The sequence below is a fragment of the Pongo abelii genome, chromosome 15, assembly GCF_028885655.2.
Source record: "Pongo abelii isolate AG06213 chromosome 15, NHGRI_mPonAbe1-v2.0_pri, whole genome shotgun sequence".
NCBI lineage: Eukaryota > Metazoa > Chordata > Mammalia > Primates > Hominidae > Pongo > Pongo abelii.
In genome coordinates, this window is record NC_072000.2 from 27,901,066 (window position 1) to 27,919,646 (window position 18,581).

General features: G+C 52.9%; 1 protein-coding gene and 1 long non-coding RNA gene across 8 annotated transcripts; one reads left to right on the plus strand and one right to left on the minus strand.

Moving 5' to 3' along the window:
• Positions 1 to 3,865: 3,865 nt before the first annotated feature.
• Positions 3,866 to 5,961, minus strand: LOC129049724 (uncharacterized). 2 transcript variants are annotated; one of them, XR_010136944.1, is made up of 4 exons: positions 5,494 to 5,961; positions 4,559 to 5,405; positions 4,227 to 4,324; positions 3,866 to 4,144 (listed from the first exon to the last, which is right to left on the minus strand). It is a non-coding gene; the product is annotated as an uncharacterized LOC129049724 (long non-coding RNA). The 2 variants fall into 2 exon arrangements; XR_008513002.2 differs by lacking the exon at positions 4,559 to 5,405 and having other exon boundaries at positions 5,494 to 5,944.
• NFATC4 (nuclear factor of activated T cells 4) lies at positions 5,931 to 16,951 on the plus strand. 6 transcript variants are annotated; one of them, XM_054529933.2, is made up of 11 exons: positions 5,931 to 6,105; positions 7,203 to 7,331; positions 8,390 to 9,485; positions 11,336 to 11,498; positions 12,068 to 12,267; positions 12,593 to 12,765; positions 13,224 to 13,364; positions 14,559 to 14,614; positions 14,874 to 15,000; positions 15,193 to 15,774; positions 16,533 to 16,951. In XM_054529933.2, the coding sequence occupies exons 1-11, from the start codon at positions 5,946 to 5,948 to the stop codon at positions 16,598 to 16,600; spliced, it is 2,895 nt and encodes a 964-aa protein (XP_054385908.2). In that variant the 5' UTR covers positions 5,931 to 5,945; the 3' UTR covers positions 16,601 to 16,951. The 6 variants fall into 6 exon arrangements, with proteins under 6 accessions (XP_054385908.2, XP_054385910.2, XP_054385904.2 ...); XM_054529935.2 differs by having other exon boundaries at positions 15,193 to 15,453; XM_054529929.2 differs by lacking the exon at positions 5,931 to 6,105 and having other exon boundaries at positions 6,811 to 7,331.
• The last annotated feature ends 1,630 nt before the right edge of the window (positions 16,952 to 18,581 follow it).

The following is an 18,581-nucleotide window of genomic DNA, read 5'->3' on the forward strand; positions in this document are numbered from 1 at the left end:
CATGACCTCAGCTCACTGTAACCTCTGCTTCCTGGGCTCAAGTGATCACCTGCCTCAGCTTCCCAAGTAGCTGGGACTACATGTGTGCACCACCATGCCTGGCTAATTTTTATATTTTTTGTAGAGATGGAGTTTCTCAGAGCCAGAGGTGGTGGCTCACGCCTGTAATCCCAGCACTTTGGGAGGCTGAGGCGGGCCGATCACAAGGTCAGGAGATCGAGACCATGCTGGATAACACGGTGAAACCCTGTCTCTACTAAAAATATAAAAAGTTAGCCAGGTGTGGTGGCAGCAGCTGTAGTCCCAGCTACTCTGGAGGCTGAGGCAGGAGAATGGTGTGAACCCGGGAGGCGGAGCTTGCAGTGAGCTGAGATCGCGCCACTGCACTCTAGCCTGGGCGACAGAGCGAGACTCCGTCTCCAAAAAAAAAAAGAGATGGAGTTTCTCCATGTTGCCCAGGCTGGTCTCAAACTCCTGGGCTCAAGTGATCTGCCTGCCTCAGCCTCCCAAAGTTCTGGGATTACAGGTGTGAGCCACTGTGCTCAGCCTATGCAGTTATCTTATTATAATTGGGATGTGTGTTATGAAGATCCGAGATGGTAGCTGAGATGTAGAGATGAGTAGAAGGTAGTCAGGCAAAGGGGGTTGTGTAGAAAGAGAGATCTGGGCAGGAAAAACAGCATCTGCCAAGTACCGGAAGCAGGAAGAACTTGGTACATACCAGAAACTGAAAACGCCCAGCATCATGCAAAGGCTGTGCATCAGGTCCTGCTGACTAGTTCCCTAGAAACACTCTGGTTCCTATTCTTCCTGAAGCCCCACTGATTCTCCTTTTCTTTGGTTCTGTGAGGTCTACCTTTATAATATTCCTCTTTTGCTTAAGTTACAAGAAGTCAGTTTGTGTTGCTTCCAAGCAAACATCTCCTATTGATAGAATTGCTCTGTTACATCTCTTGAATTATTTTTGTTAAACTCTTTTATTATCATAAAACTTTTCGTGTGTTTACGTCTTATCTCCCAATTAGATAGTATGTATCTTAATGGAGCCACTAAATTTTGGGGGTGATTTCTTATACAGCATTTGTTCACACTTGAGTTCCAGGATCTAGATGAGATCTAGGCTTTTGAGCCTGAGCTTGGTACCACAATGGGATGAGGCTTCAGGGTCTTGTAGGGTGGGGATGAGTATGGGAGGAATGTGAACTCTTCTGACCAGAGGGCAGACTGTGTTAGATTGTTTCCCAAAGATGGTCACATGTGTATACCCCATTCTCCATGCTCTTCATACAGTATATCTGATACTGCTTCCACCTAGAGGTGTGAGTGTATGTTCTCACCCCTCCATTCTGGCCAGGGGCTGTGACTGTCTGACCAATGGAGTGAAGCTATGTGACTTTCAAGGCTAGGTCATAAAAAGGAGGTAGATTCTGCTTGGAGCTCTCTCTCTCTCTCTCTGTTGATACTTGCCACGTTGTAAGGAAGCCCAAGCCTCATGGAGCAGTCACGTGTACATGGTACAGCTGGTTGCCCTAGCTAAAGTCGCAGTCAACAGCATCAACTGCTAGCCATGGTGATTCTAGCTCCCAGCCTTCAAGTTCTCCACCAGACATTGCTGAGCAGATAGAAGACTTGCTCACTGCATCATCTGTATTTTTTACTCAGAGAAATCATGAGGGATAATGATCATTGTGGTTTAAAGCTATAAAGTTTTGGAAGTGATATGTTATGAAGCAATGAATGATACATTATGTGATAACTTGGAATGTATGTGTTTAAAATTTTTCAACTGAGACACTTGAAAGCTATTAGCTTCAATCCTGGAGAAACAAAGACACATTGCAATTTCTGGAATTTATTGTGAAATGGGGCTTTTATGAATCTCATCAACCTTATCCTTAGGTTTAAAATTTTTTTCCCCTAAGGCCAGGCACAGTGGCTCACACCTGTAATCCCAGCACTTTGGGAGGCTAAAGCCAGAGGATGGCTTGAGGCCAGGAGTTCAAGACAGCCTGGGCAGCACAGGGAGACTGTCTCAACAAAAATTAAGGCACACCTGTAGTCTTAGTTTCTCAAAAGGCTGAGGCAGGAGGATCACTTGAGCCCAGGAGTTCAAGGTTACAGTGAGCTATAATTGTGTCACTGCACTCCAACCTGGGCCACAGAACAAGATGTTGTCTCAATATATATATATATTTTTTCTAGAAATTTATATATCTGTTACTTCATGGGAAAAAATTTTTCAAAATTAAAATTAGCTTTCAGCCATAAAAAGGAATAAAATACTGATACATAAAACAATATGGATGAACCTTGGAAATATTATGCTAAGTGAAAGAAGCCGGACACAAAAGGCCACATATTGTATAATTCCACTTACATGAAATGTCCAGAACAAGCAAATCTGTAGAGACAGAAAGTAGATTCATGGTTTTTAGGGGTTGGAGGAAAGGGAGAATGTAGAGTGACTACTAACTAATAGGTATAAGATTTCCTTTTGGGATGCTGAGAATGTCTCAGAATTAGATATGGGGATGATTGTGCAACTTGGTGAATATACTAAAACCCACTGAATTGTACACTTAAGAGTCAATTTTATGGTATGTGAAAGGTATCTCGGTAAAAATTAAAATTATTAAGAAGTTTTCTTTGATCAACTAGGAGTGAGAGATCCACAAATCTGTCTATATGGTCTATTGAAGATATATACATGAAGATCTTTTTTTTTGTGACAGTCTCGCTCTCTCCCCCAGGTGGGAGTGCAGTGGTGCAATCGCAGCTAACTGTAACCTCCACCTCCCAGGCTCAAGCAATTCTCATATCTCAACCTCCTGAGTACCTGAAATTTCAGGCATGTGCCACCATGCCTGGCTAATTTTTTGTGTTTTTAGTAGAGACAAAGTTTCACCATGTTGGCCAGGCTGGTCTGGAACTCCTGGCATCAAGTTGATCTGCCTGCCTTGGCCTCCCAAAGTGCTAAAAATCAATTTTGATAAGGTCACTGACAACTTTGTAAAACTTAAGACTCAAAACAGAATTCGTAGTGTTATTTTTCATCCCTGTGATCGACCAATATAAGATATGTATTTCCTTTTTTAAAAACAAAAAGTGGGCTGGGATCAGTGGCTCACACCCGTAATCCCAGCACTTTGGGAGGCCAAGGTGAGTGGATCACTTGAAGTCAGGAGTTCGAAACCAGCCTGGACAACATGGTGAAACTCTGTTTCTACTAAAAATACAAAAATCAGCCAGGTGTGGGGTTACAGACACCTTAATCCCAGCTACTTGGGAGGCTGAGGCAGGAGAATCACTTGAACCTGGGAGGCAGAGGTTGCAGTGAGCCAAGATCATGCCACTGCACTCTAGCCTGGGCAACAAAGCCAGACTCCATCTCAAAAAAAAAAAAAACCCCAAAGTATATTAATATAACTGAAATTATTAACCCATTGCTTTTCCCTTTCTTTACTGTGTGTGCATATGTGTATATATACACAATAAAGAAACTTTTTGTGTGTGTATATATGTACATATATACTGTGTATACATATATACTCTATATATACATTGTGTATGTACTGTGTATACATATATACTGTATGACTATATATATATACACTGTGTATATATACTTTATATACATGCATATCTGTGTATACATATATACAGATGTACAGATATATATGTATACATATACATATATCTATACATCTATACATATATACATATATAGTATATATATAGTATATCTGTGTATATGCTATATAGTATAGTATATAGTATATCTGTGTATATGACCTCAGGCAATCCACCTGCCTGCCTCGGCCTCCCAAAGTGCTGCTGGGATTACAGGGGTGAGCCACTGCACCCGGTCTTTTAAAATTTATTTTTAGTAGAGACAAGGCTGGCCTCTTCTCTTCAATTACATTCTCTATGGCTATACAGACAGTCTCAGTAGGATAATATTCCAGTTGCTCAGAGTGGTGACCTGTTCTGTAGCACACCCTTGGATTGGCTTTTCTTCTTTCCAGTTTCACTTTTTCCATTCTTCTCTTTCTGTTCCTTGTGATTGCTTTTCACTATAAACTACCTGCATCCTGTTCTTGTCTCAGGCTCTACTTACCGGAGGAGCCAAGCCTAGGACAGATTCCTGTGTAAAATGTGATGGAATGAATTAGCAAACTTGACAAGGACCCAGGAGGCCTGGGTTCCAAATCAACTCTGTTACTAACCTGATTTGTAAAAGTCACTTTGTCTACTGAAAAGGTGGGCATTTTCGTCATCATTTTCAGATGGTACTATGGGAGAAGATCTTCAAGCCATTTGTTAACTGAGGGAAAAAAAGCAAGAAAAATCCTTGTCACGGGCATAAAAAGAGCATGTGTGTGTGCGTACATGTTAATAAAGGCATACAAAATGGTGGACCATCAAGGTTTACTACATATTTTTGTATTGCTTGAATTGTTTACAAGAAGAATGCATATTAATTAGCTTTATTTAGACCTCTGGGGAAAAGAGAAGACTGCATCTTGTGTAATAAAAAAAAGAAATAAATAACATCCACCTCCAAGGAAGTTGAATGATGCTTGTTAAAAGTGCAGAGCAGAAGCCACCAACCAAGGTAAGAAAGCCGGACTGTGCTCCCGTATGTGCGCTAGGAGGCAGCGGAGCTGAGACCGAGGCCAGGCGGCGCGAGAAACCGCGAACCAAGGAAGGGCGGCTGGGTCTTTCTGGTCGCCAGGGGGCAGAAGTGTAGGGCAACTTAAATCTGCAACTACCCGCTGTTGCCCAGGCTCCAACGCCAGGCCGAACATTTCAGAAGTCATAAGTTCCATCTCTCTGCCGCAGCCGAGACAGATTGGAGGGTTTTCAGAGTCAAGGGGATGCCCCCCCGCCCCCCGCCTCAGAGAAGCTTGGCACTCTGAACAATCTCAACCACTCTCCCCTCTGCTCCTCCCTACCCTACCCCCCAACACCCATGGAGGGGAAATTGAGTCATGGGAGGAGAGGCCAGAGTCATCAGGGGAATGAGGGCCGACGCCAGCCCTCAGGGCCTTCCAGATGCTAGGAGGAGGAGGGTTCTCCAGGAAAACAAAGGGGGGTGAGAGGGGAAGGCGGTTGGCTGGGCAGGAGCTGAGCCAGACACATGGAGAAACGCTGCCCAGGATCAAAGGAAATATGACATTTGAAAAGAATGTGCGCGTCTGCATGTGCTGTGCCTGCAGGGAGTGGGGCCGGGGAAGGGCAGAGTCTGGGGGAACAGGGGCTGGGCCTTGGGGTCTCTATCCCTGCTTTTCTCGCCTCCGCTTCCCACCTCCCTTGCCCTCTTAGGTACAGGCTGGTTGATGGGTCGAGGTGTTCCTCGTCCTCCCTCCCCGTGTGTTTCTCCTTCCTTTATTTCCGAGATGAAGCTGGAAGGGAAATGTAACCTGAGGAGACCAACCAAAGGAAAAAAAACAAAACAAAAAAAAAAAAAAAAAAGAAAGAAGAAAATCAAACCAGGCCGCCTCCCCGCTCGGCCTCGGCACATTCTTCTCTCCCCGCCGGCCTGGCCTCTTCTCCCCGCCCCTCCTGTGTTGCGGCCCTGGGCTCGGAGCCGGGGCAGCTCCGCACGTCACTGGGGTCCCCGGGGGCTGGGGGGGGGGTCCCCTGGGCGGGCCCGAGGGAGGACCGAGGGGAGGGAGGGAAGCCGCCTCGGCCGCTGCGGAGCTCCGGCCCGTCGGGCTAGCCCTCCCTTCTTTCCCCAGTCCCGTAGAGCCTGTTTCTCATTAGAGTAACGGGCGCGGTCCCCGCCCGGCTTCTGAGTGTTTGTAAACGTCTGACCCGGGGCCGTCGCTTAACCGTTTAGTTGCTGGGATGGGGCGGCGTTGGGGGTGCGGCCCTGAACCGGAGGGATTTAGAGACTGGAGACGCTGCGGCCTCTTAGAGAGGTTGAAACTGTGTGGGAGAAAATGATAACCACCCTCCTATCCCTCCTACTCGCCAGCCTCGCCAGTATCTCCCACCGAGTCACGAATCTCCCATCTAACTCCCTCTCACACAACCCAGGCCTCTCCAAGCCTGACTTTCCCGGAAACTCCAGTCCAGGTCTTCCTTCCTCCTGCAGCCCAGGTGACAGGTGTCCAGCCTGTGGGGGGGTGGGGGGGCAAAGGGGGGAAGAGGAGGGGAGCCCACAGGGTCCGGAGGTTCCAGGCCCCTAGTAAACCTGGCAAGGATTTTTAGAAGAGCCGGAGTGGGATGCTATCGGGTCAGAGATTCATTCCAGACTACAGTTCTAGGGAGGAGGCAGCCAACTTCCCGTGGAGGCTAATTCACGGCCCCTCTGGGTGGCTGGGACAAGGGCAGCGGCAAAGCCTGGCCTGGATCTACGCCCATCAAGGGCTGTGGGCCTAGGGACAGTTCTCAAAGCCTCTTTGGCTCGGACTGCTCCCAGAAGCATCCAGGCTGGCTAAGCGTTCTTCATCTTTGGGGGTCCTGGAGGAATGGCTGATGGAGGCGCTGATTCGGCAGGGCAAAGACTTCCAGAAGGCCCGGGCAGAGTAGCCCCAGGCAAGGGAGCCGGAAGAATAGCCTTTTCCTCTTCCGAGCAGCTCGGTGCCAGTCTGCCACAGGACCCTCCTGGCCTCAGGCTTGGAGGGAAAGGGGGAGAGAAGTGGTTCTGCCTTGCTAGGTGCTATCTACACAGTCTTCAGAATTTAAAAAAGGGTCTTCCGTGGGCTCTCTACCCTGGGGGCATAGGATGTGGCCCCTTTAAGGCTCTCGGACCCAGAACCTTGAACTGAGACTAGGGGAGGTGGGGGCTGGGCTCCCTGCGGGAAATGATTGTCACAACGGCCGACCAATAGGCAACATTAGTATCACTCTTGAAGGACCGCTTTCCAATTCAGTTTTTTTTTTTTTTTTTGAGGGGGAGGGACTGAAGAGAGGACAGAGGGAGGGAGGGTGGGGGAGGACGAGGGGCGCGTGGTTTTCCCATCTCATCCCTGGAGGAGGGGCTGGAGCATCCCCGGCAGCCAATCAGCGACAGGCTTGGGGGGGGGCCGCTTTGAAGAAGTTTGGGGGAAAAAAGTTTGGAAAAGTTTCTATAATAACGAGGGGGCTTCTGGAGGGAGGCGGCAGCGACGGAGGAGGGGGCTTCTCAGAGAGGGAGGGAGGGAGCCACCCGGGTGAAGATACAGCAGCCTCCTGAGCTCCCCCCTCCCACCCAGGCCGGGACCTGGGGGCTCCTGCCGGATCCATGGGGGCGGCCAGCTGCGAGGATGAGGAGCTGGAATTTAAGCTGGTGTTCGGGGAGGAAAAGGAGGCCCCCCCGCTGGGCGCGGGGGGATTGGGGGAAGGTTAGTGCTGGGCTGGGAAGGGGTCTTGGGGTCAGTGAGAGGAGGGCCGGGGATTCTGAGTCTGGGGAATTTAAGGCAGCGAGCCTAGGGTTGGGGGTGAGGGAGTCAGAGGTCGAAGGGAGTCGGGGGGGCTCGCTGGCCTGCGGAAGTGAGGCTGGGGGCCCGGGCACCACTTTCTCCTTTTTAGGTCGTGACTGGCGTGGGGGTGGGGGTGCTGTTGGCTGTGCGCCGCCTCCCGGCTGGGCCGCCTGTCACTGAACTGGGGGGCGGGCGGGAACTGCGGCCCCAACAGCACCAGGCGCCGCCAGGGGAAGGGGAGGTTTGGCGCTGGAGCTGGCCCCTGGCGGACCGAGCTCTGGCCCGGCCGACTGGACGCCTGGGGCTGGGGGCGCTGTCAGGCCTCGCTGGGGCGCCCCTCCCCCTCCCCCGTCTGGCCGCAATGAGAGGCAGATGGCGGGGACCGAGCCGGGGGCGGCGGCCGCCGCTCGCACGAATCCGCGCTGCCCGCTGCCCCCCTTCCCCCGGCTGGGCCCGGCACGCATCACCCCCTCGGCTGCACCTCCGCCCCCAGATGGCGGGGAGAGAGGGAGGAGCCACCTCCCCTCTTCACCACAGCCCTGACACCCCCCTCCCCTCTGGCCACGGTTGCGATGGCAACTGGGGCTCCTGCCAGCGCCGTTTGGGGGTTTGGGAACCGCTGCTAATTGGGTTCATGTGTGAGTCGCCCCCAGTCCAGCCCAGTGCCTCAAGAAACACGCCTCCAGGCCCAGCCCCAGCTCCAGCCGGTCTGGACCCACCTCTCTCACCTTAAGACCCACCGGATCGGGTACCCTCGGTCCCAGGATCCAGGGGCCAGTGGGCAAAGGCCTGGCATGCCTGCTTCAATCTCCTCCATCTTCCCAGGTCCAACTCTGTTTTTGTCTTGTGGCTCAGAAGGTCTCCTTGCTGAGGGGCAGGGAGCATAGAAGGACTTGGGGCCTGGCCACTTAAGGAACCTAGCCATCTCACCTGCTTCCCTCTTTCCCCCTCTCCCTCTGCTCCTCTTCCCATTTTGACAGAACTGGACTCAGAGGATGCCCCGCCATGCTGCCGTCTGGCCTTGGGAGAGCCCCCACCCTATGGCGCTGCACCTATCGGTATTCCCCGACCTCCACCCCCTCGGCCTGGCATGCATTCGCCACCGCCGCGCCCAGCCCCCTCACCTGGCACCTGGGAGAGCCAGCCCGCCAGGTCGGTGAGGCTGGGAGGACCAGGAGGGGGTGCTGGGGGTGCTGGGGGTGGCCGTGTTCTCGAGTGTCCCAGCATCCGCATCACGTCCATCTCTCCCACGCCCGAGCCGCCGGCAGCGCTGGAGGACAACCCTGATGCCTGGGGGGACGGCTCTCCAAGAGATTACCCCCCACCAGAAGGCTTTGGGGGCTACCGAGAAGCAGGGGGCCAGGGTGGGGGGGCCTTCTTCAGCCCAAGCCCTGGCAGCAGCAGCCTGTCCTCGTGGAGCTTCTTCTCCGATGCCTCTGACGAGGCAGCCCTGTATGCAGCCTGCGACGAGGTGGAGTCTGAGCTAAATGAGGCGGCCTCCCGCTTTGGCCTGGGCTCCCCGCTGCCCTCGCCCCGGGCCTCCCCTCGGCCATGGACCCCCGAAGATCCCTGGAGCCTGTATGGTCCAAGCCCCGGAGGCCGAGGGCCAGAGGATAGCTGGCTACTCCTCAGTGCTCCTGGGCCCACCCCAGCCTCCCCGCGGCCTGCCTCTCCATGTGGCAAGCGGCGCTATTCCAGCTCGGGAACCCCATCTTCAGCCTCCCCAGCTCTGTCCCGCCGTGGCAGCCTGGGGGAAGAGGGGTCTGAGCCACCTCCACCACCCCCGTTGCCTCTGGCCCGGGACCCTGGCACCCCTGGTCCCTTTGACTATGTGGGAGCCCCACCAGCTGAGAGCATCCCTCAGAAGACAAGGCGGACTTCCAGCGAGCAGGCAGTGGCTCTGTCTCGGTCTGAGGAGCCTGCCTCATGCAATGGGAAGCTGCCCTTGGGAGCAGAGGAGTCTGTGGCTCCTCCAGGAGGTTCCCGGAAGGAGGTGGCTGGCATGGACTACCTGGCAGTGCCCTCCCCACTCGCTTGGTCCAAGGCCCGGATTGGGGGACACAGCCCTATCTTCAGGTGAGGGTTGCGCCTGGCATCACCGCTCTCTCCAGCCATTCCACTAGGGGAGCAGGAGGGTCAAGGGATGGATTTGAAGACACTAGTTTCATGCCCTCTGAATTTCAAAAGAGAATCTGCAACCAGTTCTGCAGCTGCCAACTACCTGGTTTTAAAGAGAACTAGAAAAAAAAAAATGCACCTCTGGATGATTTACAAGAGGGCAACAGTCCCCTGTGGGCCAATTAGAAAAAGCCCCTCCGCCCTCCCACCCCTAGCTATTGTAGGAGGATCAACTAGGTTAAGGAGGTGTTCCTGTAGCCTATAGAGTGCTCCCAAGCCCCCTGCTCTGCCCTGGCATGTGGCTGAGTGTGGAACTGGGGCTGGATTTCAGCCTTCCACTCTGGCCCTTTCAATAGGTGCCAGACCTAAGCAGATTTCCACTCTGTTGCAGGAAATTCTCCTTCTCCATTCCTTAATTTCTAGAGCCTGACCTACTGGCTTAAAAGTATAGCTGCTAACTTGAATAAAATAGCATATATTTGCAAGTCAAATAATTCATATTAAAACTTGCAGTTCTATTCCTTCCACCCTCAGAGAATCTTGCCCATTTCAATAATCTTAAATCTTGACATGTTAGACTGAGCTGGCTCTGTCCAGAAAAGTTTCTAGGGAAAAGAAACGTTAACACTGGTACCCCTGGGTTTCCCATAGGGCAAAGTTTCTCAACCTCAGCACTATTAATTCAGCACTACTATTTTGAGCAGGATAATTCTTTGTTGTGTGGGGGTGTACTGGACATTGTAGGATGGTTTAGCAGCATCCCTGGCCTCTACACGTTAGATGCTAGTAGCACCCACTACCCTAGTTGGGAAAACCAAAAATGTCTTCAGACATTGCCAAATATCTGGGCAATTATTTGGGGGGCAATTACCAGTTGAGATCCACTGTCTTAGGGTATCAGGGAGCCACAATACAGGATAAATTGTCCCATCTGAAACCCTTAGCTCCCTGGAACTCCATCTATCAAGCCCCAACTAGTGGAAAGGGAGCTGGCTTGAGAGCAGAATGTGCTCAGTCCTAGGTCTGTCAGTAGCTGCTGGCTTCAGTTTGTTTCTTTCTTTCTTTTTTTTTTTTCTTTGAGACAGTGTCTTGCTCTGTCACCAAGACTGGAGTGCAGTGGTGTGATCTCACTCAGCCTCAACCTCCTGGGCTCAAGCGATCCTCCTGCCTCAGCAGGAGTAGCTGGGACTACAGGAGCACCAACACGCCCGGCTACTTTTTGTATTTTTTGTAGAGACGGGGTTTCACCATGTTGCCCAGGCTGGTCTCAAACTCCTGGGCTCAAGCCATCCTCACACCACCCCCCACCCCTGCCTTGGCCTCCCAAAGTGCTGGGATTATAGGTGTGAGCCAATGCGCCTCAATTTTTTAATTTGTAAAATAAAGGGTTCATATCTGAGGCCTTTTCTGGTCTGAAGCGGCACTTCTTTTTTCTTTCCATCCAGGTCTAGGGATTGAGATGGGCTTGAGAATCCTCTGTATCCAAGTGAAGCCTTCCCACCCCAACCCCTGCGCTCAGAGCTGGGAAGAAGGGACTTTTAGGCCTGTTGTCATCTTTCACACCTCAAGGGGCTCTGTCCCCTACTTCGCCTTGCTTCTGGACTTTTGGATTTCTTCATTTCTTTGTCCGTTTCTTAGTTTAAAAAAAATTCTTTTTTCCCTTCTTTTCACAAGTGTTGATGTACTTCTTTATTTCTTCTGTGCTTTCCTTTCTCTCAGACCCATACCCCCTCCTCCCTCACAGATCCAGTACGGGCCTGACTGGGGTCTGAGGCTGCACATGATCAATGCTCTTTTCTCCCACCCAGGACCTCTGCCCTACCCCCACTGGACTGGCCTCTGCCCAGCCAATATGAGCAGCTGGAGCTGAGGATCGAGGTGCAGCCTAGAGCCCACCATCGGGCCCACTATGAGACAGAAGGCAGCCGTGGAGCTGTCAAAGCTGCCCCTGGCGGTCATCCTGTAGTCAAGGTAAAGGACAGACAGCAGGCCTGATATCCTTTCTCCTCTCCCAGATAGGTTCCAGCTATGCAGACACATGGCACTGCCCTTTCCCACACTCCCTCTCAGCTCTGACCCTGCAGGCAGCCTGGGGGAGGGGCTGGAGTTGGGGGAGGAGGGGTGCAAGGACCCGGATATACTTTCTACTCCTTTGTCCTTCCACCCCCACTCAGCTCATCCCATGGGACATCAGCCTCATGTCTACTCTGGAAAATGGTGGCCCGCCAGATATGGGGGAGGGTTTAGGCTGAGGCCAAAAGTCACTGGGAGTTAAGTTTTCTCTATATTGAGTTGGGCCAGTCTCTTTGGAGGCTCTTCTGCCTTTGCCCAGCCCACTTTGGGCTTTATTCCAAGAAAAACACTGTGAACTCCAGGCCATGTTTTCTCCACAACGGGTGCCCAGTTCCCCAAGGGATTCCCTTGCAGGATATCCTTTATCTTTCACCATTCCCAGCCCATGGTAGACTGAAAATCTAGGGAGGAATAAAGGATGAGATGGTGGGGATTTCAATGAGGTGGCCTCTCTCTCCCTCTGCCAGCTCTTAGGCTACAGTGAGAAGCCACTGACCCTACAGATGTTCATCGGCACTGCAGATGAAAGGAACCTGCGGCCTCATGCCTTCTATCAGGTGCACCGTATCACAGGCAAGATGGTGGCCACGGCCAGCTATGAAGCCGTAGTCAGTGGCACCAAGGTGTTGGAGATGACTCTGCTGCCTGAGAACAACATGGCGGCCAAGTAAGTCCCATGCAACTTCCCCTCAGTCTGCAGGCTTTATACTAGCTTTCTCCATTGGGCCTATGCTAGCCCACTTCTTCCTTTTCCCAGAAGAGGTAGACATTTTTCCTAGGAGCTGGCTTCAGGCCTACCCACCATCTGGAAGAGGACTTTTGGGGTTGGGGGGTACCCCAGAAAGGCCATCTCTGGGTTAGAAAATAGCCTCCTAGGCACTCATTGAAAGTCATTCAAGGCTTTGGATGGAGGGCGGGAACTTCCCTCTTTAGGGATGTATCACCATTTTGGCTTCAGCTAGGAGGGCTTGCCATCCATCCTTTGCCTCCAGCATTGACTGCGCGGGAATCCTGAAGCTTCGGAATTCAGACATTGAGCTTCGGAAGGGTGAGACGGACATCGGGCGCAAAAACACACGTGTACGGCTGGTGTTCCGGGTACACGTGCCCCAGGGCGGCGGGAAAGTCGTCTCAGTACAGGCAGCATCGGTGCCCATCGAGTGCTGTGAGCAAAGAGGCCCTGGGCCATCTCTCTGTCTCTTGCAACTCTTTTGTCTGTGTGTGTGTGTCTGCCTGCCCATTCCCTCTGCAGTGTCATGTGCCCTGTCTGTCCTGGGTAGCTCTATAGAGGACTCAGCTTCTTTCTATTCTAGTTTGCCCCTGCCACAGACTCTGTCTCTGGGGTGGCCCAGAGTGACACTGGACCCTATCTATTCCTGGGGTGCCCTGTGCCCTTGTTTGGGAAACTCCCTGGTCTACCCTGTTTAACCCTCTCTCCACTCTGGGAGTGGCCCCTTACATGGTGTGTGTGACTCCATGGATATTACTGGTTTATTTGTGTGTCTACTGCTGAGGAGGGCTCCCTCAGAGCCCTGTGGCAGTTTTCCCAAAGAGGGTGGGGACAGAGGAGGCCACCCCTCCATGCCCAGCCCAGCCAGTCCTCTTCCTTGCACTGCTCTGCAGCCCAGCGCTCAGCCCAGGAGCTGCCCCAGGTGGAGGCCTACAGCCCCAGTGCCTGCTCTGTGAGAGGAGGCGAGGAACTGGTACTGACTGGCTCCAACTTCCTGCCAGACTCCAAGGTGGTGTTCATTGAGAGGGGTCCTGGTGAGTACCTGCTGGGGAGGGGAGGGCAGGCAGGGAGAGCTTGGGAGTGGCAGGTGAAACATCTCTGGCATTGTCACTAAATTAGCCAGTGGAGCCTCAGTTTTTTTATTTGTAAAATGGGACAGACAGACTACCCTTTCTATTATACTGTCTGCTTTCCGTGTGGGATGGGTACGACAGCAATCTAAAATGTTGAGGATGCTGAACAAATGGAAGCAATGCACATTCTGTCTAATAAAGAGGAGTCTGCTTTGAGATAATTTACCTCCATGTAGATAGGGTATATGAGGAGAAGGGAAGAGGTGATTTACACCCTCACAGCTGCCCGCTGGGCCCCTCTTGAGTTATGGGCAGTGATTAACAGAGCCTGTTAGGTGCCCCGAGATGGAGCTGCAGGAGTGGAGGAAGGGAAGACTGAGGGTTCGAGTTGCCGGCACCAACCTGACGCCTTTGCCCTCTCCAAACACTGCTCACCAAGATCCTCAGTCCCTATATCCTTTTTTTTTTTAGTAGCAGGATCTCACTTTGTCACCCAGGGGAGTGCAGTGATGCAATCATGGCTCACTGCAGCCTCAACCTCCTGGGCTCAAGCAATCCTCCAAAAATATTCTGTGTAGAGACAGGTTCTCCCCATGTTGCCCAGGCTGGTCTCAAACTCCTGGACTCAAGTGATCCTTCCACCTTGGCCTCCCAAGGTGGGAGTGGTGGGTTCTGGGATTATGGGCATGAGCTACTGCATCATCTGGCCCCTATATCAAAATTTAGCATCCTGGGACCATGTCAGAGCTTCTCCAGAGGTTCTAGGTCATGATACTTGGGGGTCTCATTGCCTTCTGTCGAGCTAGGACCCTTTCCTACCTTTGGTCTTCCTTCTCAGCATTATCATGGGAAAGGATGTTTGGAGCTGGGTGGGAGGGCTCAAGAGTTGCTTCCGTTACTAACTCCCTCTGGTTTCTGGGCTAGCCCTGCCATTTCCCTTGGTCTCAGTTTGCTTCCCTTTACCTTGAGGACAGTTTTAAATCCTACCTCTTCCACTCACATTAAGTTAACATGCAGTGGGCTCCTCTGTGTGTCAGACCTCCTAGGGCCTTCTGAATTTGGCCTTGGCTCTAACAGGAGGGGAAATGGCAGAGAACTAGGGCAGGGGGCAGGGGCACTGGAATTGGGCTGCAGCTCTCTGTTCCCTCTGGACAGATGGGAAGCTGCAATGGGAGGAGGAGGCCATGGTGAACCGACTGCAGAGCAACGAGGTACCAGTGTCAGCTGGATAACTCCTGGGGGGCGGGGGTGGGAGAAGGCAGGGGATTCTCAGCTGGGTCCTCTTGCTCATGGGAGTGGACTTTTCTGGAGGAGGTAGACAGGCCATTCTGTAAGCAGGCACATCTCTAGGGAATGAACTTTGCATCTTAGAAAATGGAGAAGGCTAGGAGGTGGAGTCTGGGCCCCTGGAAAGGCTGGGCTAATCCCAGATGCCCAAGGGCTCCCTGCCTCATTCTCACTCTTCCCTAGGTGACGCTGACCCTGACTGTCCCCGAGTACAGCAACAAGAGGGTTTCCCGGCCAGTCCAGGTCTACTTTTATGTCTCCAATGGGCGGAGGAAACGCAGTCCTACCCAGAGTTTCAAGTTTCTGCCTGGTGCGCTCTGGGAGAGCCCATGATGGGGGTATAGGGATATGGGGAGCTGGAGCAGGGGCAGAGGGAAGCAGTACCCATGGTGAGGGGCCAAGGGGTGAATGGAACCTGGGAGGAGCAGGCAGCTGGAAGGTGTGCAGTGGGGAGACTACCAGACCTCTCACCAGCATGTCCTCCCACTTCCTGTCTTCCCAGTGATCTGCAAAGAGGAGCCCCTACCGGACTCATCTCTGCGGGGCTTCCCTTCAGCATCGGCACCCCCCTTTGGCACTGACATGGACTTCTCACCACCCAGGCCCCCCTACCCCTCCTATCCCCATGAAGACCCTGCTTGCGAAACTCCTTACCTATCAGAAGGCTTCGGCTATGGCATGCCCCCTCTGTACCCCCAGACGGGGCCCCCACCATCCTACAGACCGGGCCTGCGGATGTTCCCTGAGACTAGGGGTACCACAGGTTGTGCCCAACCACCTCCAGTCTCCTTCCTTCCCCGCCCCTTCCCTAGTGACCCGTATGGAGGGCGGGGCTCCTCTTTTCCCCTGGGGCTGCCATTCTCTCCGCCAGCCCCCTTTCGGCCTCCTCTTCCTGCATCCCCACCGCTTGAAGGCCCCTTCCCTTCCCAGAGTGATGTGCATCCCCTACCTGCTGAGGGATACAATAAGGTAGGGCCAGGCTATGGCCCTGGGGAGGGGGCTCCGGAGCAGGAGAAATCCAGGGGTGGCTACAGCAGCGGCTTCCGAGACAGTGTCCCTATCCAGGGTATCACGCTGGAGGAAGGTGGGTGTGGGACTGGGGGCTGTGAGTGTGAGTGTGTGCAAGAGATTGCTCTGCATGTTTGCTGAGGGCTGGAGCTGGGCTTTTCAGAGATCGGGCATCCCTGGTCTCTCAGGGCCAGTTGGAGGTTCCCAGGACGCATGTTCTTGATGCCTGTGGCTGCCTGAATCCAATTAACTGAATTCCGAAGGGTGCATGGGGTAACTGTCTCAGCCTTTCTCCTGCCTCTGCTTCTGCCCTCTGCTCCAAATCATAAAATCTCAGAGCTAGAAGCACTTTCAAGATCATTCCATCCAGCTCACTCAATTTTCAAGTTCAGGCGCTGAGTTCCAGAGAGGGATGGTAGCTTGCTGAGGTCCCAGTCAAGCACACTTGCCATTGCCTCAGCTTTCCCCTAAACACGGTGTCTGTGGTCAGGGTTGGTGAGGAGGAGCTCTCCTGTTTTACCTCTCCTTCCTCCTACTGGCTACACCCATCTCTGGCCCTGCTGATACCGATTCCCCTGACATTTCAGGCTAAGCCAGCAGGAAAGGGCTAGGACGGGTGCCTGGCAGCCCACATGGAGGGAGTTGGGCAAGATTTGATTCGGAGCAGGTGTCAAGACACGTTGGGGAAACTGAGGCCCAGTGGAACAGAAGCCAGTAGAGGAGGAATCTAGAGGCCTCCTAGATTAAGGCCTGCCTGGAATGGATTGGGGGTGGGTCTTTGGAAAAGGAGGGGACCCACTCTAGCCCAGTCTCTCAACTGCCCCTCCTTTACAGTGAGTGAGATCATTGGCCGAGACCTGAGTGGCTTCCCTGCACCTCCTGGAGAAGAGCCTCCTGCCTGAACCACCTGAACTGTCATCACCTGGCAACCCCAGCCCCAGCCTCAGCCCTGCCCGCTTTCCCTCCTTCTTGGAGTGGTGGCTACAGAAGCTTGGGGCCAACCCTGGCTCCTCTTTCCCCAGCTTCTGTCTGTCTCGCTGTCTTCCCTCCCCTCCCCCAGCTGAGGTGTGGCCCTCAGGCCTGGTGCTGCCTTGGAGGGCTGGGGGAAGGAGTGTGTGGAGGAGGGAGGAGGGTGAAGACTGAGGCTAGGTGCCAGAATGGACTGGAGTGAAGGCGTGTCTAGAGGGTGGGCTGGCTGTTGTGCTGGAAAGCTGGGGACAGGCTGATGGTAATAAACTGCTCAATGACCAGTGCTTCAGCCTCCAGAGCTCTTTGGAGAGATGGGTTGGGGCAGCTTACTCCAGCCCTGGCCCAAGGAAGCCCAGAAGTTGGAAAGAGATGGAATGTGGCTGGGAACATTGCATCCCAAAGAGCTTCTCAGTGGATGAGGCTGGGGAAGGCATGAGGGGGCTCAGAGGCTCCTTGACTGGGGCCAGGATTGGGGGCCAGGGCTTGAGTAGGCCTCTCCACTCTCCTCCTTGGGGGTCCAGATTCCTTAGGAGCTTTGGGATGAGGCCCAGGGGGCTGCATTTTTCCAGCTCCTTAGTCTAGCCACCACACAGATGATTCTGATTCATAGCCAAAATGAGGACACACTGATGCAGTTGATCTCTCTCATTTACAAAGGAGGATTCTAAGGTTCAGAGAGGGAAAGGGACTTGCCTGAGGTCACGTAGATAATCAGCAGCATGTTGAACGCTGCACTCCTGGGCTCCTGTCCCCAGCCCCCATCCAGACATGCTGACTCAGGAGGTCCAGGCCTCTAAGGCTTCTCTCCCTGGAGTGAGGGTGGAGGTGAGGGAGAGCTGGCACAACCTCTCCCTCTGGATCCTCCACTCCTGGGGATTATGAAGACATTCTGGAAAGATTTGTGCTTCAGAGGTAGACTGCAGAAAGCAAACAGTCTATCCAACAACTCTGAATGTCACCTGCCCTGGGGCTCACAGCACTGTATGAGTTCCTGGCCTATCCTGCAAATATACCCATGCTGGCCTTCTAAATAGCTGGTACATCCATCACCACTGATGGGCCTGGGCTGGAAACCTGGTTTGTCCCCTGTCTTGATGGCCTATGAGAGGCCAAGTTCCACTGGGCTGGGAAAAGTCACTTTGTCTGTCTTGTTCACCTGGAGCCTGACACACAGCAGGTACTGAGTACAAATAGCTTGATTTGGGTAGGCTTGGCTGCAGGGGGATGGGCCTAAAAGACATTCAGGGCATTTGCACTTGGGAAACTTGCCTCACCTTTAGGCTGGTGGGGCCTCTCTATGCCCAATGAGTCCAGGCAGTCCTAGCAAGTACTCAGGAGAGCAGGGGTGGGTGTGACAGAGGCTGGCTCTGGACTGGAGGACAACAGAACCAGAGTAACTCCTTGCCTGTTGATGCTTTGCAATGAATTTCCTTTACCTTCCTGGAACACAAGCTGCTGTGAACCAAACTGATATCAAGTGATTAGCTCACTGGGCCTTTGTTGCTTTTCAAAGATCCCCTTCAGCCCCCTGCCAGAGTCACTGCCCCATAATCACCATGTCAGAAGGGACCCTAGGGCACTCGTGTCCTATTTAGCAATCTTCACCACCACCTCTAAGATCTCTGACAGAGGGTGGGTCAGCCTCTCAAGGTGGACTTGTTGCCTCTCAAGGACTTGTTGCCTCTCAAGGTGGACTGTTCTGTTTTCTGCCAGGACACTGCCATTCATGCATTGTCAGATATTTATTAAACAGCAGCAAAGTGCCAGCCAATTGGTCCTGGAGGAATTCATAGCCTCATGGGGCAAAAGCAAATAAACAGCTTATTACAATTCAACAATTCAAACTCAATATTTTTTGTACAGAGAGTACATTAGACCTTGAGGAGTCAGTGAACAATGTGTGTGTGTGTGTGT

Bases quoted from the DNA above. Each gene is read 5' to 3' on its own strand.
- NFATC4 (XM_054529933.2), top strand. From the start codon at position 5,946: ATGATAACCACCCTCCTATCCCTCCTACTCGCCAGCCTCGCCAGTATC. The intron at 11,499-12,067 runs GTAAAGGACAGA...TCCCTCTGCCAG, and splicing joins GCGGTCATCCTGTAGTCAAG to CTCTTAGGCTACAGTGAGAA. The intron at 12,766-13,223 runs GTGAGCAAAGAG...ACTGCTCTGCAG, and splicing joins ATCGGTGCCCATCGAGTGCT to CCCAGCGCTCAGCCCAGGAG.